Here is a 17943-nt window from a genome sequence, read left to right as displayed (position 1 = left end):
TAACAGGTATATTGTGACTATACAGCCAACGGATAGTGGCAGAGAAAATCACATAAAGGGTGACTAATACTAAGTGACCAGGCTGATTTAGACAAAGTTCAACAAGTACCTGAGGCCATCTCATTCTGCTGGGCTAATGCCAAGTCCCCTTGTGACCCTGCCTTTGTGCACCTTCTCCTGCTTGTATCCCTCAGTTATCTTGCTCACTGTTGTCTACCTTGCATTTTAATTATTTCTTAATAAAGATTTAAAGTTTTATTATCTCTCTTCCTTTGGCTATATAATGTGTCCACCCATATCTTGTCCACCGCCATTAACTTGAGAACGGCGGCAGCTATAGGCATAGAAGTGGTGTCTAGGTATAGTAAAGTAGCCATGCGCTACGCAATGAAACCACCTATAGCGCCACCTGGTGGAAAACAACGGAGTTAGCATTTTTATCTCAAAAACAGAACGAGATAGAGAAAAAAAGTGAATTACAAAGTTGTAGGGCATCATCAAATCAATACGAATCGACACCTTGCATGCAGAAATGCTATGACTAGAACGTGTAAAACTCACAAGGCTGCAGACGTGAAGCGATACCTCATGGAGACCTTCCTACAAGTCATTGGGTATGGTGGCTGCGTGGCGTGCCCTCCACGCTCACCTGACCGGACCCCATTGGACTTCTTTCTGTGAGGTCACATCAAACAGCAGGTGTATGCGACCCCTCCACCAATATTGCAGGACCTACGACGACGTATCACAGATGCTTGTGCAAACGTGTCACCTACCATATTGCACAACGTGCAGCAAGATACAGTATGCTGTCCAGAGTCCAGATGTGCATTGCAGCTGACGGGGGCAACTTTGATCATCAAAGTTAAATGAGCGCCATATGCGTGACCAGCATTCAATGTTTTGGGGGGGTCATGGGTTTCATATCATAGCATTTCTGTATGCAAGGTGTCGATTTGTATTGAATTGATGATGCCCTACAATTTAATTCCCTTTTTTTTCTCTATCTCGTTCCGTTTTTGAGAAAAAAATGCTAACTCTGTTGTTTTCCACCAGGTGGTGCTATAGGTGGTTTCATTGCGCAGCGCATGGATACTTTACTATACCTAGACACCACTTCTATGCCTATAGCTGCCGCTGTTCACAAGTTAATGGCGGTGGACACACTTTATGTTCTTTGTAGATAGGTTTTAAGTGTGAAACAATGCAGAATTTGGACATCATGGTGGCCGTTGCTACACCTGTACTTGTAGCTAGAAAACACAGTACAGGCAAAGCACAGAAATTAGTGGTTTCTGTGGTCCAGTGGCAACATGCCTTGCATTTAAAGGTATTGTCTACAAGGTTATAAAATAAAAAACAATTGTCCATAAAATCCTTTATCAGTGCCTCTTACTATGCACTGTATAAATTCATATAAACTAACCTGGAAATATGATCATAGGAGATCATGATTTTAGCTCAATACTGCAATTTTGTTGTATTGGATATTGATTCTATGTGCAAATGCTCCCCCCAACCAAAATGTACCAACATCGCTGTACATAGGACAAAATATTTGACTATTGCTGGTTCAATTTCCTTGGTAGGATAAAAAAAAAAAAAGTATAAAAAGGGAGGTATTTTTTAAATACCCCCCTCCCCTTTTTTTTTTCCATCTTTTTAAAACGAATTTTAAATAATAAACATCTTGGAGGAATAACTGAGGAACAGCGCAGAGTTATGCACAGCCAGCATTCTTATATTATTGGAAATGACTTATGCATTTTTAGAAAAAAAAAAAAAAAAGTCAGGAGTGCTGATTTTAAACCTTTTAAAAAAAATTATACAAAAATAAACATTTGGTATTGACACATTCATAAAAGCCCAGTGTGTCTAGTAAAAGAGAAATGAAGAGATAAACAGAAATGCTGGAATTGTGGGGGATTTCAGTCACCACAACTCTAAAAAAAAAAAAAAAAAAAAAAAAAAGTGACAATGTTGCGAATGGCAGCATAAACAAATGTATTATTTATTTATTTTGTTTCTCTAAACACATTTCTGATTTTATTCTTTCCTCTTCCACCCATATCCCCCACCCCCATCAAAGAATTGGTTCCAAGCCAGTGCAGAAGGAACACTTCTTTTTTTTTTTTTTTTTAAACAACCCTCCAGAAATATTTTTTTTTTTTTGCACCATTACAAACTTTTTCCCCCATATTTTTTTTTTTTTCAGCCCATTGTATGATAAAGGCAATGGTACCATTTTACACTGCATGGGGATTATTTCTGAAATATGTTCACTACATGTGGTAATTCTGCTATTGCTAGGATTAGTTTCCCAGTCATCCATGGTCACAAATACTGTACTATTATTATTAGGATTGTGTCTTTTGTTTGCTGTATACCTTTTTTGTTTGGCCCTACTTTTTATTATACGTTTCTTTAGCATTTCCTTGCCTAACATTATTATGGTGATAATTCTTCTCCCCCATGGGTTTAGTCTACCTATCTTATGTTAATGTAGAGATCTATGGTTATCTAATTCTTGGCGTACGATATAAATAAAGGCAGTTTGTTACATTGCCACTTCAGCAGACATTCACCTATTACATGGCTTGGTTTAATATATCTTACAAGTTCTGTAAATGGTTCAGGATAGTTTTGATGCCGTTAAGCTCTGCAGCGTTATATGATCACAATTATTATTATTATTATTATTATTTATTATTATAGCGCCATTTATTCCATGGCGCTTTACAAGTGAGAGAGGGTATACGTACAACAATCATTAACAGTACAAGACAGACTGGTATAGGAGGAGAGAGGACCCTGCCCGCGAGGGCTCACAGTCTACAGGGAATGGGTGATAGTACAATAGGTGAGGACAGAGCTGGTTGCGCAGTGGTCTACTGGACTGAGGGCTATTGTAGGTTGTAGGCTTGTTGGAAGAGATGGGTCTTGAGGTTCCTCTTGAAGCTTTCCACGGTAGTGGAGAGTCTGATGTGCTGAGGTAGAGCGTTCCAGAGTATGGGGGATGCACAGGAGAAATCTTGTACGCGATTGTGGGAAGAAGAGATGAGAGAGGAGCAGAGAAGGAGATCTTATGAGGATCTGAGGTTGCGTGCAGGTAGGTACCGGGAGACTAGGTCACAGATGTAGGGAGGAGACAGGTTGTGCATGGCTTTGTATGTCATGGTTAATGTTTTGAACTGGAGTCGTTGGGCGATGGGAAGCCAGTGAAGGGATTGGCAGAGTGGCGAGGCTGGGGAGTAGCGAGGGAGAGGTGGATTAAGTGGGCCGCAGAGTTTAGGATAGATTGGAGGGGTGCAAGAGTGTTGGAAGGGAGGCCAGAGAGCAGGAGGTTGCAGTAGTCGAGGCGGGAGATGATGAGGGCATGCACTAATGTTTTTGCAGATTCTTCAATGTCACTTTACATATGATTTTACACATTCTTGTCATTATACATTCGGACGTTATTTGAGATGAGTGCAATCAGAATTACACCGAATGGGAACTGGAGATATTGGAGGACAGTCATAAGGAATGTTGATCATTTTCATGCTTAGAATGGAATAGTTTCTGGATTGTTTGGTTTGGTGCACATTGTGGTGTGTTTCCAGAAATAGTAGATTATTGATTGGTGTATCTCACATGTCTTGCCCCGTCGGTCATGTATAGTTGCAGCCTGTGAACGTCTCCAGTGCTGGTGGGGACCATCAGAGCAGCAGCGATGGAATAATGGGCTATTTGAGAATGGAGTACTGACCATAAAATTTTGTGCAACCCCTTTAAGTCTAGAAGGTTCATTGTATGATGAAGATCATAAAGGCGTTGTAGCCTAGATCCACAGAGGGTCAGTGAAGGAAGAAGTAGATGACCGATCAGAGAACGTTTTTTACATTTAGACTTGTATATCTTAAATACTTTTTTCTTTGTCGCTCCATTGGGAGACCCAGACAATTGACAATTGGGTGTATAGCTTCTGCCTCCGGAGGCCACACAAAGTATTACACTTTTAAAAAAGTGTAACCCCTCCCCTCTGCCTATACACCCTCCCGTGGATCACGGGCTCCTCAGTTTTATGCTTTGTGTGGAAGGAGGCACACATCCACTCATAGAAAAAAAAAAAAAAAAAAAAAAGATTTATCATACATAGTATGACAGAAGAAAAGAGGTCCCCTATGGGGTCCCCGGCATGCTCCCTTCTCACCCCACTATGTCGGCGGTGTTGTTAAGGTTGAGGTACCCATTGCGGGTACAAAGGCTGGAGCCACATGCCGTCTCCTTCACCATCCCTTATGCGGCTCTGGGAGAAGTGAGAGCTTCATCGGTCATTCACCTGCTGAGACCGTGCTCCATCCGCAGCCCCTGGTGGAACCTGCTGGACCGGAGCGTTTTCATCCCAAGGGACCGGGCCCTGCACCTTCAAGGTACTCTGTGTCCCCATGGGGGGACGGTACGGGGAGAGAGGTCGCCTCTCTCCCCAGTAGCGCCGTCCGTTGTTTTTTCATCGGACTTCCGCGCCGGCCGTGCCTGCTTGTCGGGCACGGCCTTAAATTTAGTCCCCGGCTTCATCGCGGCCTAGTCGCGAAAAATCCCGCCCCCGGGCCTGCTTGTCAGGGGGAAGGGCGGGATTACCGACAGAGGGCTGGAGCATCTTTGCATGTCTCCCCTCCCCTCTCATGGACCACTATGGGGCCTCCAGATTCCCACCTTTTGCCGGCGCCGCCCATGGCTCCATTCCCCCCTTGAGAGCTCCGGCGGCCATGTTTGGCATCCTGCCGGTGTATGCTGCAGCTGCACATCTCTACAGCTCTGGGGGACCCACGACAGGGAATCTGGAGGACACCAGCGGTTGGTTCCCCTAGGGTGCCGTGATATATATATATATATATATATATATATATATATATATATATATATATATAATCTCTATCTATCTACATATATTATATATATTCGGAACGGCTGTTTAACCCTTTCCCATATACCCTCAGTGGTCGCTCTCCTAAGGGACACTTATTGCTTACAGCATGTCGTCCACAAGGAGCAAAGCCCTTAAGACACAGGTTTTTTTCGCAGCCTGTACCTCTTGTGGGGCTATGTTGCCTGCGGGATCCACCTACCCTCACTGTGATCAATGCTCGACTCCTGCCACGCTTGCTCAGCCGGAGCCTCGGGCACTTGTGGGCCCCTCGGCTCATGTAGATCCCCCTGCTCCTCCTGAGCAGGCTGCAGGGACAGAGTCACAGTCATTGGCCTCTTTCGCTGAGAAACTCTCTGTCACTTTCTCAATCCATTGCACAGTCTATGGACAAATGGTCATCTAAGCTCCTTGAGGCTTTGCAGTCCAGACCGGGCTCTTCACAGGCCCCGGCCCCTGTTAGTTTGTCTCCTCCAGGGCCTTCTCGGTCCGCGCCGCAGCGCGCTCCCAGGATAGCCCCTAGGTCCCAGGCGGAGGACTTCTGCCCGGATCGCAGTCCCAGACCGGCTAAGCGGCCTCGCTGGGACTCTTCTCCGGCCTCCTCACGCTGCTCTGGATCTCAGCTGGAGGACTCTCAGGATGACGAGGCGGACGTTGGAGCTCAGGGCTCTGACCCTGACTTCGCCCTCAACCTTGATACCCCTGAGGGGGACGCCTTAGTAAATGATCTTATTTCGTCCATCAACCAGGTGTTGGATCTCTCTCCCCCGCCTCCACCGGTAGAGGAGTCGGCTTCTCAGCAGGAGAAACACCAATTTCGATTCCCCAAACGTACGCGCAATACGTTCTTTGATCACTCTAACTTCAGGGACGCTGTCCAGAAGCCCAGAGCGGTCCCGGACAAGCGTTTTGCTAAAAGGCACTCTGACATGCGTTATCCCTTTTCACCTGAGGTCGTTAAGGGCTGGGCGCACTCACCCAAGGTGGATCCGCCAGTCTCTAGATTGGCTGCTAGGTCCGTTGTGTCTGTTGCCGATGGCTCATCCCTGAAGGATGCCACTGACAGACAGAGCTCTTGGTGAAGTCTATTTATGAGGCCACGGGCGCGTCTTTTGCCCCGGCCTTTGCGGCTGTGTGGGCTCTCCAAGCAATCTCGGCATGTCTGACTGAGATTAATGCTGTCACGCGGAATTCTGCTCCGCATGTGTCTTCCTTGACCTCTCAAGCATCAGCATTTTCGTCCTACGCCATGAACGCCGTCCTGGACTCTGCTAGCCGTACGGCTGTAGCATCCGCTAACTCCGTGGCAGTCCGCAGGGCCATGTGGCTGCGCGAATGGAAAGCAGACTCTGCTTCCAAAAGGTTCTTAACTGGTTTGCCTTTTTCTGGCGAACGTTTGTTTGGCGAACGGTTGGATGAGATTATTAAGGAATCCTCGGGAAAGGACTCCTCCTTACCCCAGTCCAAACCTAAAAGACCTCAGCAGAGAAAAATCCAATCGAGGTTTCGGTCCTTTCGTCCCTCCGCCAAGCCCCAATCCTCTTCGTCCAACCGGCCGGAGAAAGGCCAGAGGAACTCCTATGGGTGGCGGTCCAAGTCACGCCCCCAAAAGGCCGCAGGAGGCACTGCTTCCAAGACTGCCTCCTCATGACTCTCGGTCTCATCTAGCCACATCCTCGGTCGGTGGCAGGCTCTCCCGCTTTGGCGACGCCTGGTGGCCACACGTTCAAGACCGATGGGTGAGAGACATTCTGTCTCATGGTTACAGGATAGAGTTCAGCTCTCGACCTACGGCTCGTTTTTTCAGAACCTCCCCACCCCCCGCACAGGCAGACGCACTGTTTCAGGCGGTGGACGCTCTAAAGATGGAAGGAGTTGTGATTCTCGTTCCCCTTCAGGAACGTGGTCGCGGATTTTACTCCAACTTGTTCGTGGTGCCAAAAAAGGACGGGTCTTTCCGTCCCGTTCTGGACCTCAAGCTGCTCAACAGACATGTGAGAACCAGACGGTTTCGGATGGAATCTCTCCGCTCGGTCATCGCCTCGATGTCACAAGGAGACTTCCTAGCATCGATCGACATCAAGGATGCTTATCTCCATGTGCCGATCGCACCCGAACACCGTTTCCTGCGTTTCGCCATCGGGGACGAACACCTCCAGTTCGTCGCATTGCCCTTCGGCCTGGCGACAGCCCCACGGGTCTTCACCAAAGTCATGGCATCCGTCGTGGCGGTCCTGCACTCTCAGGGCCACTCGGTAATTCCATACTTGGACGATCTCCTAGTCAGGGCCCCTTCTCGGGTGGCATGTCAACGAAGTCTTACCGTCACTCTGGCGACTCTCCAGCAGTTCGGGTGGATCATCAATTTCCCGAAATCCAAGTTGACGCCGACCCAATCACTGACTTACCTCGGGATGGAGTTTCATACCCTTCCAGCGTTAGTCAAGCTACCGCGGGACAAACAGCTTTCTCTGCAGGCGGGGGTGCAGTCACTTCTTCGGAGTCAGTCACACCCCTTAAGGCGCCTCATGCACTTCCTGGGGAAGATGGTTGCAGCTATGGAGGCAGTGCCATTCGCGCAATTCCATCTACGGCCACTCCAATGGTACATTCTTCGCAAATGGGACAAGAGTTCGGCTTCCCTCGACAAGAACATCTCTCTTTCACTTGCAACCAAAACATCACTTCAGTGGTGGCTCCTACCCACATCTCTGTCTCGGGGAAAATCCTTCATCCCCCCAACCTGGGCCGTGGTCACCACGGACGCGAGCCTATCAGGTTGGGGAGCGGTTTTTCTCCACCACAGGGCTCAAGGAACCTGGACTCCAATAGAATCGTCCCTTCAGATCAATATTCTGGAGATAAGGGCAGTATATCTAGCCCTATTGGCTTTCCATCGGTGGCTGGAGGGCAGGCAGATCCGAATCCAGTCGGACAACGCCACTGCCGTCGCCTACATCAACCACCAAGGCGGCACTCGAAGTCGTCAAGCCTTCCAGGAAGTCGAGCGGATTCTGCAGTGGGTGGAAGTCACAGGCTCCACCATCTCCGCAGTTCACATCCCGGGCGTGGAAAACTGGGAAGCAGATTTTCTCAGTCGTCAGGGCATGGACGCGGGGGAATGGTCTCTTCACCCAGACGTGTTTCGAGAGATCTGTCGCCGCTGGGGAACGCCGGACGTCGATCTCATGGCATCGAGACACAACAACAAGGTCCCGGCCTTCATGGCACGGTCTCAGGATCACAGAGCTCTGGCAGCGGACGCTCTGGTCCAGGATTGGTCGCAGTTTCGACTGCCATATGTGTTTCCCCCTCTGGCAATGCTGCCCAGAGTACTACGCAAGATCTGGTCCGACTGCCGTCGCGCCATTCTCGTCGCTCCAGACTGGCCGAGGCGGTCGTGGTATCCGGATCTGTGGCATCTCACGGTGGGTCAACCGTGGGCGCTGCCAGACCGTCCAGACTTGCTGTCACAAGGGCCGTTTTTCCATCTGAATTCTGTGGCCCTCAACCTGACTGTGTGGCCATTGAGTCCTGGCTCCTAGCGTCTTCAGGGTTATCTCAGGATGTCATTGCCACCATGAGACAAGCCAGGAAGCCAACGTCCGCCAAAATCTATTACAGGTCTTGGCAACTTTTCTTATCCTGGTGCTCTGATAACTGTTTGTCTCCATGGCCGTTTGCTTTACCCACATTTCTTTCATTCCTACAATCTGGAATGGACAAGGGTTTGTCCCTCGGCTCTCTCAAGGGCCAAGTGTCGGCGCTCTCCGTGTTTTTTCAAAAGCGTCTAGCCAGGCTTCCGCATGTCCGCACGTTCCTGCAGGGGGTTTGCCACATGGTCCCACCTTACAAACGTCCGTTGGATCCTTGGGATCTTAACAGGGTTCTGACGGCTCTTCAAAAGCCGCCTTTTGAGCCGCTGCAGGATGTTTCTCTTTCCCGTCTTTCTCAGAAGGTGGCCTTCCTGGTGGCGGTCACATCACTTCGGAGAGTGTCTGAGCTTGCAGCGCTGTCATGCAAAGCCCCCTTCCTGGTTTTTCACCAGGATAAGGTGGTTCTGCGTCCTGTCCCGGAATTTCTTCCTAAGGTGGTATCCCCCTTTCATCTAAATCAGGATATCTCCTTGCCTTCCTTTTGCCCTAATCCAATTCACCAGTGTGAAAAGGATTTGCACTCTTTGGATCTAGTGAGAGCACTCCGGTTCTACGTGTCTCGCACGGCGCCCCTGCGCCGTTCAGACGCGCTCTTTGTCCTTGTCGCTGGTCAGCGTAAGGGCTCTCAGGCCTCCAAGTCCAACCTTGGCTCGGTGGATCAAGGAACCGATTCTCGAGGCCTACCGTTCTTCTGGGCTTCCACTTTCTTCAGGGTTGAAAGCCCATTCTACCAGAGCCGTAGGTGCGTCCTGGGCTTTGCGGCACCGGGCGACGGCTCAGCAGGTGTGTCAGGCAGCTACGTGGTCTAGCCTGCACACTTTCACGAAGCACTATCAAGTGCATGCCTATGCTTCGGCAGACGCCAGTCTAGGTAGGCGAGTCCTCCAGGCGGCGGTTGCCCACCTGTAAGAGGGGGCCGTTTTCGGCTCCTTTTATTGAGGTATTCTTTTACCCACCCAGGGACTGCTCTTGGACGTCCCAATTGTCTGGGTCTCCCAATGGAGCGACAAAGAAAAAGGGAATTTTGTTTACTTACCGTAAATTCCTTTTCTTCATCGTTCCTTATTGGAGACCCAGACCATGGGTGTATAGCTTCTGCCTCCGGAGGACACACAAAGTACTACACTAAAAGTGTAGCTCCTCCCTCCGAGCATATACACCCCCCCGGATGACAAATCCAACCAGTTCAATGCTTTGTGTTCAGGAGGTCACACACACACATGCATTCTCTGAATTTTGATTTTTGATTTCAAAGATTTGGAAGAAAAGCGGGTCCAATCTGGACTCCCGGCATGTCCCTTCTCACCCCACTGTGTCGGCGGTGCTGTTAAAGTTGATTTTACAAGGCTGGAGCCTTCACATGCCGCGCTCCTTCACCATCCCCTGAGGCTCTGGCTTGAAGTGGGAGTCATCACGGTTCTCACTGCTTTGCAGGAGACCGGTCTCCATCCGCAGCCCTTTCAGGATCCTGCCGGACGGAGCGATCACCCCCCAGGGACCTGGCACCTGTGTCTCACAAGCTAAGTACTGAGACGTTATTACCACAGACAGTGGTCTTTCCAGGGGTCCCTTGTACTTTTATATTTTGGGGAGAGTGTGTTTTATGACTGTGTTAACATTTCCGGCCGGTTCTCCAGTTTTCACTGGAGAACCGCGCCGATGGTGCCTGCACGCTGGCCGCATGTTTAAATCTAGGCCCCGGCTTCGCCTGAGGCCTAGTTTCGATTTCACTGCCTCTGCATGTCAGTCATGCAGAGGGACAGTGTGGCTCCGCCCAGCGGCTGTTCAGCACAGGGAACGGACACTCCTCACTGAGGAAGGATTCCCTCCCCTGTATACCTCATTTGCCCTCCGGATCCAGCTCTCAGAGTAGGCCCCGCCCCCTCTCCTCGCTCCGGCGCCATTTTCTCAGCGTTCTCAATGTCTGCATAACCACATTGTGACAAATGGGGGCCTGGGCTGGGGGATCTGGAGGGCTCAGAGATGTCCCTATGTTAAACGGTCTGGCAAGCCACAACCTCCGGTTGTGCAGCTGCTTATATACTCTGTTTATATACTCTGCTGGGGGTCATTCTGGACAGAGCCCCCACTTCTGCAGCATGTCTCACATCAGAGCAAGGCTGCAAGGCTGTTCTTATTATGCACTGCTGTAGGCTCGTACTGCCTGTACCGAGCACATAACCACATTGTGATGCCTGCTCTAACATAGTGGTGCCTCAGCCTGGAGGCTCATCCCCAGTGGTCTCTCCGGTTGCTCCGGCTCCGGTGGCTGAACCCCCGGCTTGGGTAGAATCCCTCTCTCCAGGGGACAGCTGTCCCGGACACTGCTGAGCATGCATCAGCCCCCTTCTCAGGGCGCTTCTGCTGCTACGACTCGCTCAGCAAAGCTCACAGAGGATTCTTCATCTGGTCTCAGACCCCGTCCTCCTAAAATGGAGACGCAGGGTCCCCTTTTCTTCCTCGCCCCGCGGCTCTGGTTCACGAGCTGACTCGCAGGACAAGGAGGATGCCTTTACTGGGGGCTCGGACGCTTCTCCATGTACCCCATTGATCTGTCCGAAAGTGACGCAGATGCTAATGATTTGATTGTGTCCATTATATTTGTACTGGACCTCAATCCGCCTGTATCAGGGGAGCAACCCCCTCTGGCAGAAAAGCATCAGTATACCTTGCCTAAGAGAACAAGGAGTGTGTTCCTTATCCACTCCAGTTTTCAGGCCACTGTGACCAAGCCCAGAGCCTGTCCTGACAGACGCTTCCCAAAGCGTGGTTCTGATGACTGTTTCCCCCTTCCACCAGTGGTGGTCAAGGAGTGGGCTCATTCACCAAGGGTGGACCCTCCGGTGTCTAGACTTTCAGCCCGGACAGTTGTATCAGTGGCTGACGGCACCTCTCTAAGGATCCCACTGTCCGCCAGGTTGTCCTTCTGGCCAAATCTATATATGAGGCGGCAGGGGCCACGTTCTCCCCATCTTTTGCAGCAGTGCGGGCTCTCAAAGCCATCTCTGCTTCTCTGGAGGAGATGCATTCCCTCACCAGGGACTTTATGCCCGAAATGGTTGCCTTAACTTCCAGGCTTCAGCCTTTTCATCCTATGCCATGTCTGCCATGCTGGAGACTTTCACCGCACTGCGGTGGCCTCGGCTACTTCCCTGGCTATCCGCAGGCTCCTGTGGCTTCGAGAGTGGAAGGCAGATGCTTCTTAAGAAGTTCCTTGCTGGACTCCCTTTTGCTGGGACCAGTCTATTCGGTGAACAACTGGATGAAATTATTAAGGAAGCTTTTGGCAGGAAGAGTACTTCCATGCCACAAACCCAGGAAACCTGTCCAGGGCAGGAACCATTCGAGGTTTCGTTCCTTTCGTTCCTCTAACTGGTCGTCCTCTAAGCCCTCGGCCTCGTCCACTAACTCAGCCAAGGTCCGTAAACCAACTGGCGCATGAAGCCGCGTCCTCAGAAGTCCGCAGGAGCTGCTGCCACCAAGGCAGCCTCCTCTTGATTATCTGGCCACGCCAGTAACGTCCTTGGTCGGTGGCAGGCTCTCCCTCTTGGGCAACGTGTGGATTCAACACGTCTTCGATCAGTGGGTGTGGGTTACCATCTCCCACGGCTACAGAATAGAATTCTATCCAGCCCGCCAAACAGATTTTTTCTGTCAACTCCCCCCTGCTCCAAGGCCGCCGCCTTCTCACAGGCCGTGGCATTCTTGCAGGCCAATGGAGTAATTGTACCAGTTCCCGACTGGGAACGGTTCTGAGATTTCTACTCAAATCTCTTCCTAGTCCCCGAAGAGGACGGTGCTTTCCGACCTGGATCTCAAGCTTCTCAACAAGCATGTTCAGTTGCGGCATTTTTGCATGGAATCTCTGCGATCAGTCAATGACCCAAGGAGATTTCTTAGCATCCATCGACATCAGAGATGTCTATCTGCATGTGCCAATCGCAGTTTCACACCAGCGTTGGCTACGTTTTGTAATCAGAGAGGAACGTTTCCAATTCGTGGCTCTCCCCTTCGGGTTAGCCACGGCCCCTCGTGTATTCACCAAGGTCATGGCAGCAGTGGTTGCGGTTCTGCACCTCCAAGGGTTGGTAGTGATTCCTTACCTGGACGACCTTCTAGTCAAGGCTTCATCCAGTGCAGACTGTCAGCGGAGTGTCTCGCTCACTCTCAGCGGAGTGTCTCGCTCACTCTCGCCACGCTTGCAAGTCCACTCTGACCCCAACCCAGGAACTTACGTTCCTAGGGATGCAATTCGAGACTCTGCTGGCACTTGTGAAGCTGCCCTTAGTCAAACAGCAGTCCCTTCATCTGGCGGTTCGCTCTCTGCTGAGGCTCCGCCGTCATTCCATCAGGCACCTCATGCAGGTGCTGGGTCAGATGGTGGCGTCAATTGAAGCGGTTCCCTTTGCCAGTTCCATCTGCGTCCCCTGCAGCTGGACATTCTCCGCTGTTGGGACAAGGGACCTCTTCCTTGCACAGGCTGGTGGCTCTGTCGCCACAGACCAGGAGCTCTCTTTAGTGGTGGCTTCGGCCCCTCTCTCTGTCCCAGGGACGCTCCTTTCTGGCCCCGTCCTGGGTGATTCTCACCACGGATGCCAGTCTATCCGGCTGGGGAGCAGTGTTTCTCCACCACCGAGCACAGGGCACTTGGACTCCGTCCGAATCAGCCCTCTCGATCAATGTGCTGGAAATCAGGGCTGTACTCCTAGCTCTCGTAGTTTTTCACCACCTGTCGGCGGGCAAGCACATTCGAGTCCAGTCAGACAACGCGACAGCAGTTGCCTACATCAATCACCAGGGTGGGACTCGCAGCCGCCTAGCCCTGTTGAAAATTCAACGCATCCTTCAGTGGACGGAGGACTCCAAGTCCACCATATCCGCAGTCCACATCCCAGGCGTAGAAAACTGGGAGGCAGATTATCTCAGCCTCAAACCGTGGACAGCGGCGAGTGGGCCCTGCATCCGGCAGTGTTCCGGTCAATCTGCCGCAAGTGGGGCACTCCGGAAGTGGATCTAATGGCATCCCGGCACAACAACAAGGTCCCGGTTTACGTGGCTCGCTCCCACGATCCTCAGGCCTTGGCGGCGGACGTGCTGGTTCAGGATTGGTCCCAGTTCCGTCTGGCCTACGTGTTTCCCCCTCTAGCTCTCTTGCCCAGAGTCCTGCGCAAGATCAGAATGGAGGGCCGTCGGGTCGTACTCATCGCCCCAGACTGGCCCAGGCGAGCTTGGTTCCCAGACCTGCTCCGTCTGTCCGTAGAGGTGCCGTGGCATCTCCCGGACCGCCCAGACCTTCTCTCACAGGGTCCGTTTTCCGCCAGAATTCTGCGGCTCTCAGATTGACGGCGTGGCTCTTGAGCCCTGGATCCTTACGGCTTCAGGCATTCCTTCCGAGGTCATCTTCACTATGACTCAGGCTCGGAAGTCTTCCTCGGCCAGGATTTACCACAGGACTTGGAGAATTTTCCTGTCCTGGTGTCGTTCTTCCGGCCATGCTCCTTGGCCGTTTTACTTGCCGACCATCCTGTCCTTTCTACAGTCCGGTCTGCAGCTAGGACTGTCCCTCTATTCCCTCAAGGGACAGGTCTCGGCTCTGTCAGTGTTGTTCCAGCGGCGTCTCGCTCGGCTGGCTCAGGTGCGCACCTTCATGCAGGGCGCATCTCACATCATTCCGCCTTACCGGCGGCCTCTGGATCCCTGAGACCTTAATCTGGTCCTCACGGCCTTACAGAAACCCCCCTTTGAGCCTCTTAGGGAGGTTTCGTTGTTTCGTCTTTCACAGAAAGTGGTCTTTCTGGTGGCCATAATTTCTCTCAGGAGAGTCTCTGATTTGGCTGCGCTCTCTTCGGAATCACCCTTTTTGGTTTTTCACCAAGACAAGGTGGTTCTCCGTCCGACTCCGGACTTTCTCCCTAAGGTGGTGTATCCTTTCCACCTTAACCAGGACATTTCATTGCCTTCCCTTTGTCCGGCCCCTGTGCATCGCTTTGAGAAAGCGTTGCATACTCTGGAAACCGACCCTAGCTCGTTGGATTAGGTCGGCCATATCCGATGCCTACCAATGTTCTCAGGTGCCTCCCCCGCCGGGGATTAAGGCGCACTCGACCAGAGCTGTCGGTGCCTCTTGGGCCTTCAGGCACCAGGCTACGGCTCAGCAGGTCTGTCAGGCTGCCACTTGGTCTAGTCTGCACACCTTTTCGAAGCACTACCAAGTGCATGCTCATGCTTCGGCAGATGCGAGCTTGGGCAGACGCGTCCTTCGGGCGGCTGTCGCCCATTTGTGAAGTTAGGTTTTGCCTACTTCTCAGTTTCTGTTTATTTCCCACCCATGGACTGCTTTGAGACGTCCCATGGTCTGGGTCTCCCATAAGGAACGATGAAGAAAAAGAGAATTTTGTTTACTTACCGTAAATTCTTTTTCTTATAGTTCCGACATGGGAGACCCAGCACCCTCCCTGTTGCCTGTTGGCAGCTTTCTTGTTCCGTGTGTTTTTCACCGGCTGTTGTTGTAGACAGAGGTTCCGGTTATTCCGGGTTTGACTCTATCTCTACTTATGGGTGGATGTCCTCCTTCAGCTTTTGCACTAAACTGGTTGGATTTGTCATCCGGGGGGGTGTATATGCTCGGAGGGAGGAGCTACACTTTTAGTGTAGTACTTTGTGTGTCCTCCGGACGCAGAAGCTATACACCCATGGTCTGGGTCTCCCATGTCAGAACTATAAGAAAAAGAATTTACGGTAAGTAAACAAAATTCTCTTTTTCTTCTAGCTCCTATTGGGAGACCCAGCACCCGCCCCTGTGCCCTTCGGGCTGGTTGTTCTTTTGTGTACACATGTTGTTTATGTTGATTTGTTCTTATGGTTCATGGTCTTCAGTTCTCCGAACATCCTTCGGATTGAATTTACCCTAGACCAATTTATAAGTTTTCTCCTTCCTGCTTTTGCACCAAAACTGAGGAGCCCGTGATCCACGGGAGGGTGTATAGGCAGAGGGGAGGGGTTACACTTTTTTTTAAAAGTGTAATACTTTGTGTGGCCTCCGGAGGCAGAAGCTATACACCCAATTGTCAATTGTCTGGGTCTCCCAATAGGAGCTAGAAGAAAAGGAATTTACGGTAAGTAAACAAAATTCCCTTTTTTTCTTTTAATAGTTGTATGTATTCTCTCCTGACTCCATACACATGAATGTATGGCTTGGCTGATCCTTCTGGTGTTTTCAATCACCGCAAAAGTGTCAGGCCTTTAAATTCACGTTATCCCAGCATTATGTCCCCGACCTCACGTTTGGGGAAGAGTTGAGTGGCTGTCGTTCCCATTAGATTGTCGGACCCAACCCGCTATTACCGTGCTGTGGTGGAGGGTTACTGACTTTAATGTGAATTGGAGGTCTTTATTATAGATGAGGTGAACACTCTTGTGACTAAAGACCTTGTTTTGTTTTTTTTCCCTCTGTTTCTCCAGCTGTGGTGGACCTCAACGGACGATATTTTGGTGGTCGGATAGTGAAGGCTTGCTTCTACAACCTGGACAAATTCAGAACTCTGGACCTTGGAGAATAATTGTGACTGTAGTCCTATACTTTGAGGAGAGCAGTCTCTTCAGAGTGCTGTGGACCATGTGTGTCATCCACTTTGATGTAAATTTATCACGTTTATTGTGATGAGGTTTTTTCTTGTTTTTATAGTATAAAGAACCTTTTAAAACTGCACCAATCTTGTGTCTTTGTACGGTTCTTCGCTTTCCATCCAATACAGTTATGTGATTGTCAAGATATTGCAAGATCTTCCCTCTAAATTCAGACCGACTGTTTGGGGTATTTTTTTGCTGTTTTTAATCAGTTTCTTTTGTCCAACTGAACTTGATTTTTTTTTCCCATCCAAAAAAGAGGAATTTTGGATGAGATCACGAAAGATAATTTTTTTTAGTGTCATTTTTACATCTTAGATTTGCACCAACCATTATCTCTTGTAGGAAATAATTCTAACTAGTCCACCATAGCTCCCAGTATAAAACCTCCTCGTGTCAAGGGTTTTAGATTTGTACCAATGTTTAGATACATTTTTTTAGTTGTGTATAAACATTTTTCTTCTATATTTTTCATTTTCTAAATAAAGTTATCACTTCAATGAATCATTGGCCTCATTTATGCCAAAAGATTTAGCATTTTATACAAGGTACAAACGTCATTATAGAACACAAGTGACAATTATAGCAAAAGGCCATCCTCAAATGTGGACATCAATAAAATATTATGGTTAATATATGTGCTTATTTGTATTAACAGGTAACCGTTGTAAGTAACTTCTCTAAAATGTATATCAAATGTGATTAAAAGAGATATACACTACATGGAGAAAAATATTGGGGCCCATATGTTAGTCATAGGAGGTATAGAAAATCCAGCCCCTCTCCATGCAATCTGTCTTTACAAACATTTGTGACAGAATGGCTTGTTCTAGAGATTGTGGAATTGGAACGGGGGCCTGTAATAGGATGCAACAAGTCAATTTGTGACATTTCTTTCCTCCAGAGTGTTCCATGATCAAATGTGAGTACTATTATTGAAAAGTGGAAGTATTTTAGTAACCACAGCCCACAATGTGGCAGACCAGCTAACATTATATAGCTGAGTCGCCAACGTTTAAGTAGAATAGTGCATAATAGATTCTAACGCAATAATTGCAGGGATCAAAACTTGTTAAGGCAATAACATCAGTGCAAAAATTACCGTATTTTTCAGACTAAAAGATGCACTTTTTTCCTTTTTTGATCACCCCTGGCAATTACAGCCTAGAGTGATCATGTGTGGCCGTATTCACTGCCCCCCGCGCATTATCATCAGCACAGGGTGCAGTGAATCAGTACAATCACCGACAACGATCCCTGCAGCACCGTGATGTCCTCCTGTCTGTGCCAGCCGCAGCTGTGTGGAGACTAGCAGTGCTCACAGAGATGACGTCATCCCTGTGCGCACGTGTCCACACAGCCGCGGCCGGCACAGACAGGAGGAGATCACGGTGCTGCAGGGATCGTGGCCGGCTCCACACACTCCAGCGGCGCAGCTGCTGACATAGCCATGAGGACGAGCGATGCTGCAGGGAGCGAGGAAAGGTGAGTATGAACGTTTATTTATTTATTTTTTTTGTGTGCCACAGGATGCGGCCATATAGCAGGATGCGGCCATATAGCAGGATAATGGCATATACCAGGATGGGGGCGTATAGCAGGATGGGGGCACATAGGATGGGGGTATATAGCAGGATGCGACCATATGCCAGGATGGGGTATATAGAAGGATGGGGGCACATACTAGGATGGCAGTATATAGCAGGATGGGGGCTATACCAGGATGAGGAAGATTTAATTTATGTATTTATTTTT

The 17943-nt window shown here is 49.7% G+C and overlaps 1 protein-coding gene across 1 annotated transcript in view; it reads left to right on the top strand.

The window, feature by feature from the left end:
* Nucleotides 1-16693, top strand: part of RBM17 (RNA binding motif protein 17) — a 73268-nt gene extending 56575 nt beyond the window's left edge. The window contains exon 12 of the mRNA XM_075345328.1: nt 16024-16693. Within this exon, the coding sequence (XP_075201443.1) occupies nt 16024-16121 (98 nt within the window). The 3' untranslated portion in view covers nt 16122-16693. The remainder of the gene's footprint in view (nt 1-16023) is intronic.
* Nucleotides 16694-17943: the final 1250 nt, after the last annotated feature.

The sequence above is a fragment of the Anomaloglossus baeobatrachus genome, chromosome 4 (genome assembly GCF_048569485.1).
Source record: "Anomaloglossus baeobatrachus isolate aAnoBae1 chromosome 4, aAnoBae1.hap1, whole genome shotgun sequence".
NCBI classification, from domain to species: domain Eukaryota; kingdom Metazoa; phylum Chordata; class Amphibia; order Anura; family Aromobatidae; genus Anomaloglossus; species Anomaloglossus baeobatrachus.
Note: the sequence above shows the minus strand (reverse complement) of the source record. Positions and strands in the feature narration are given on the sequence as shown.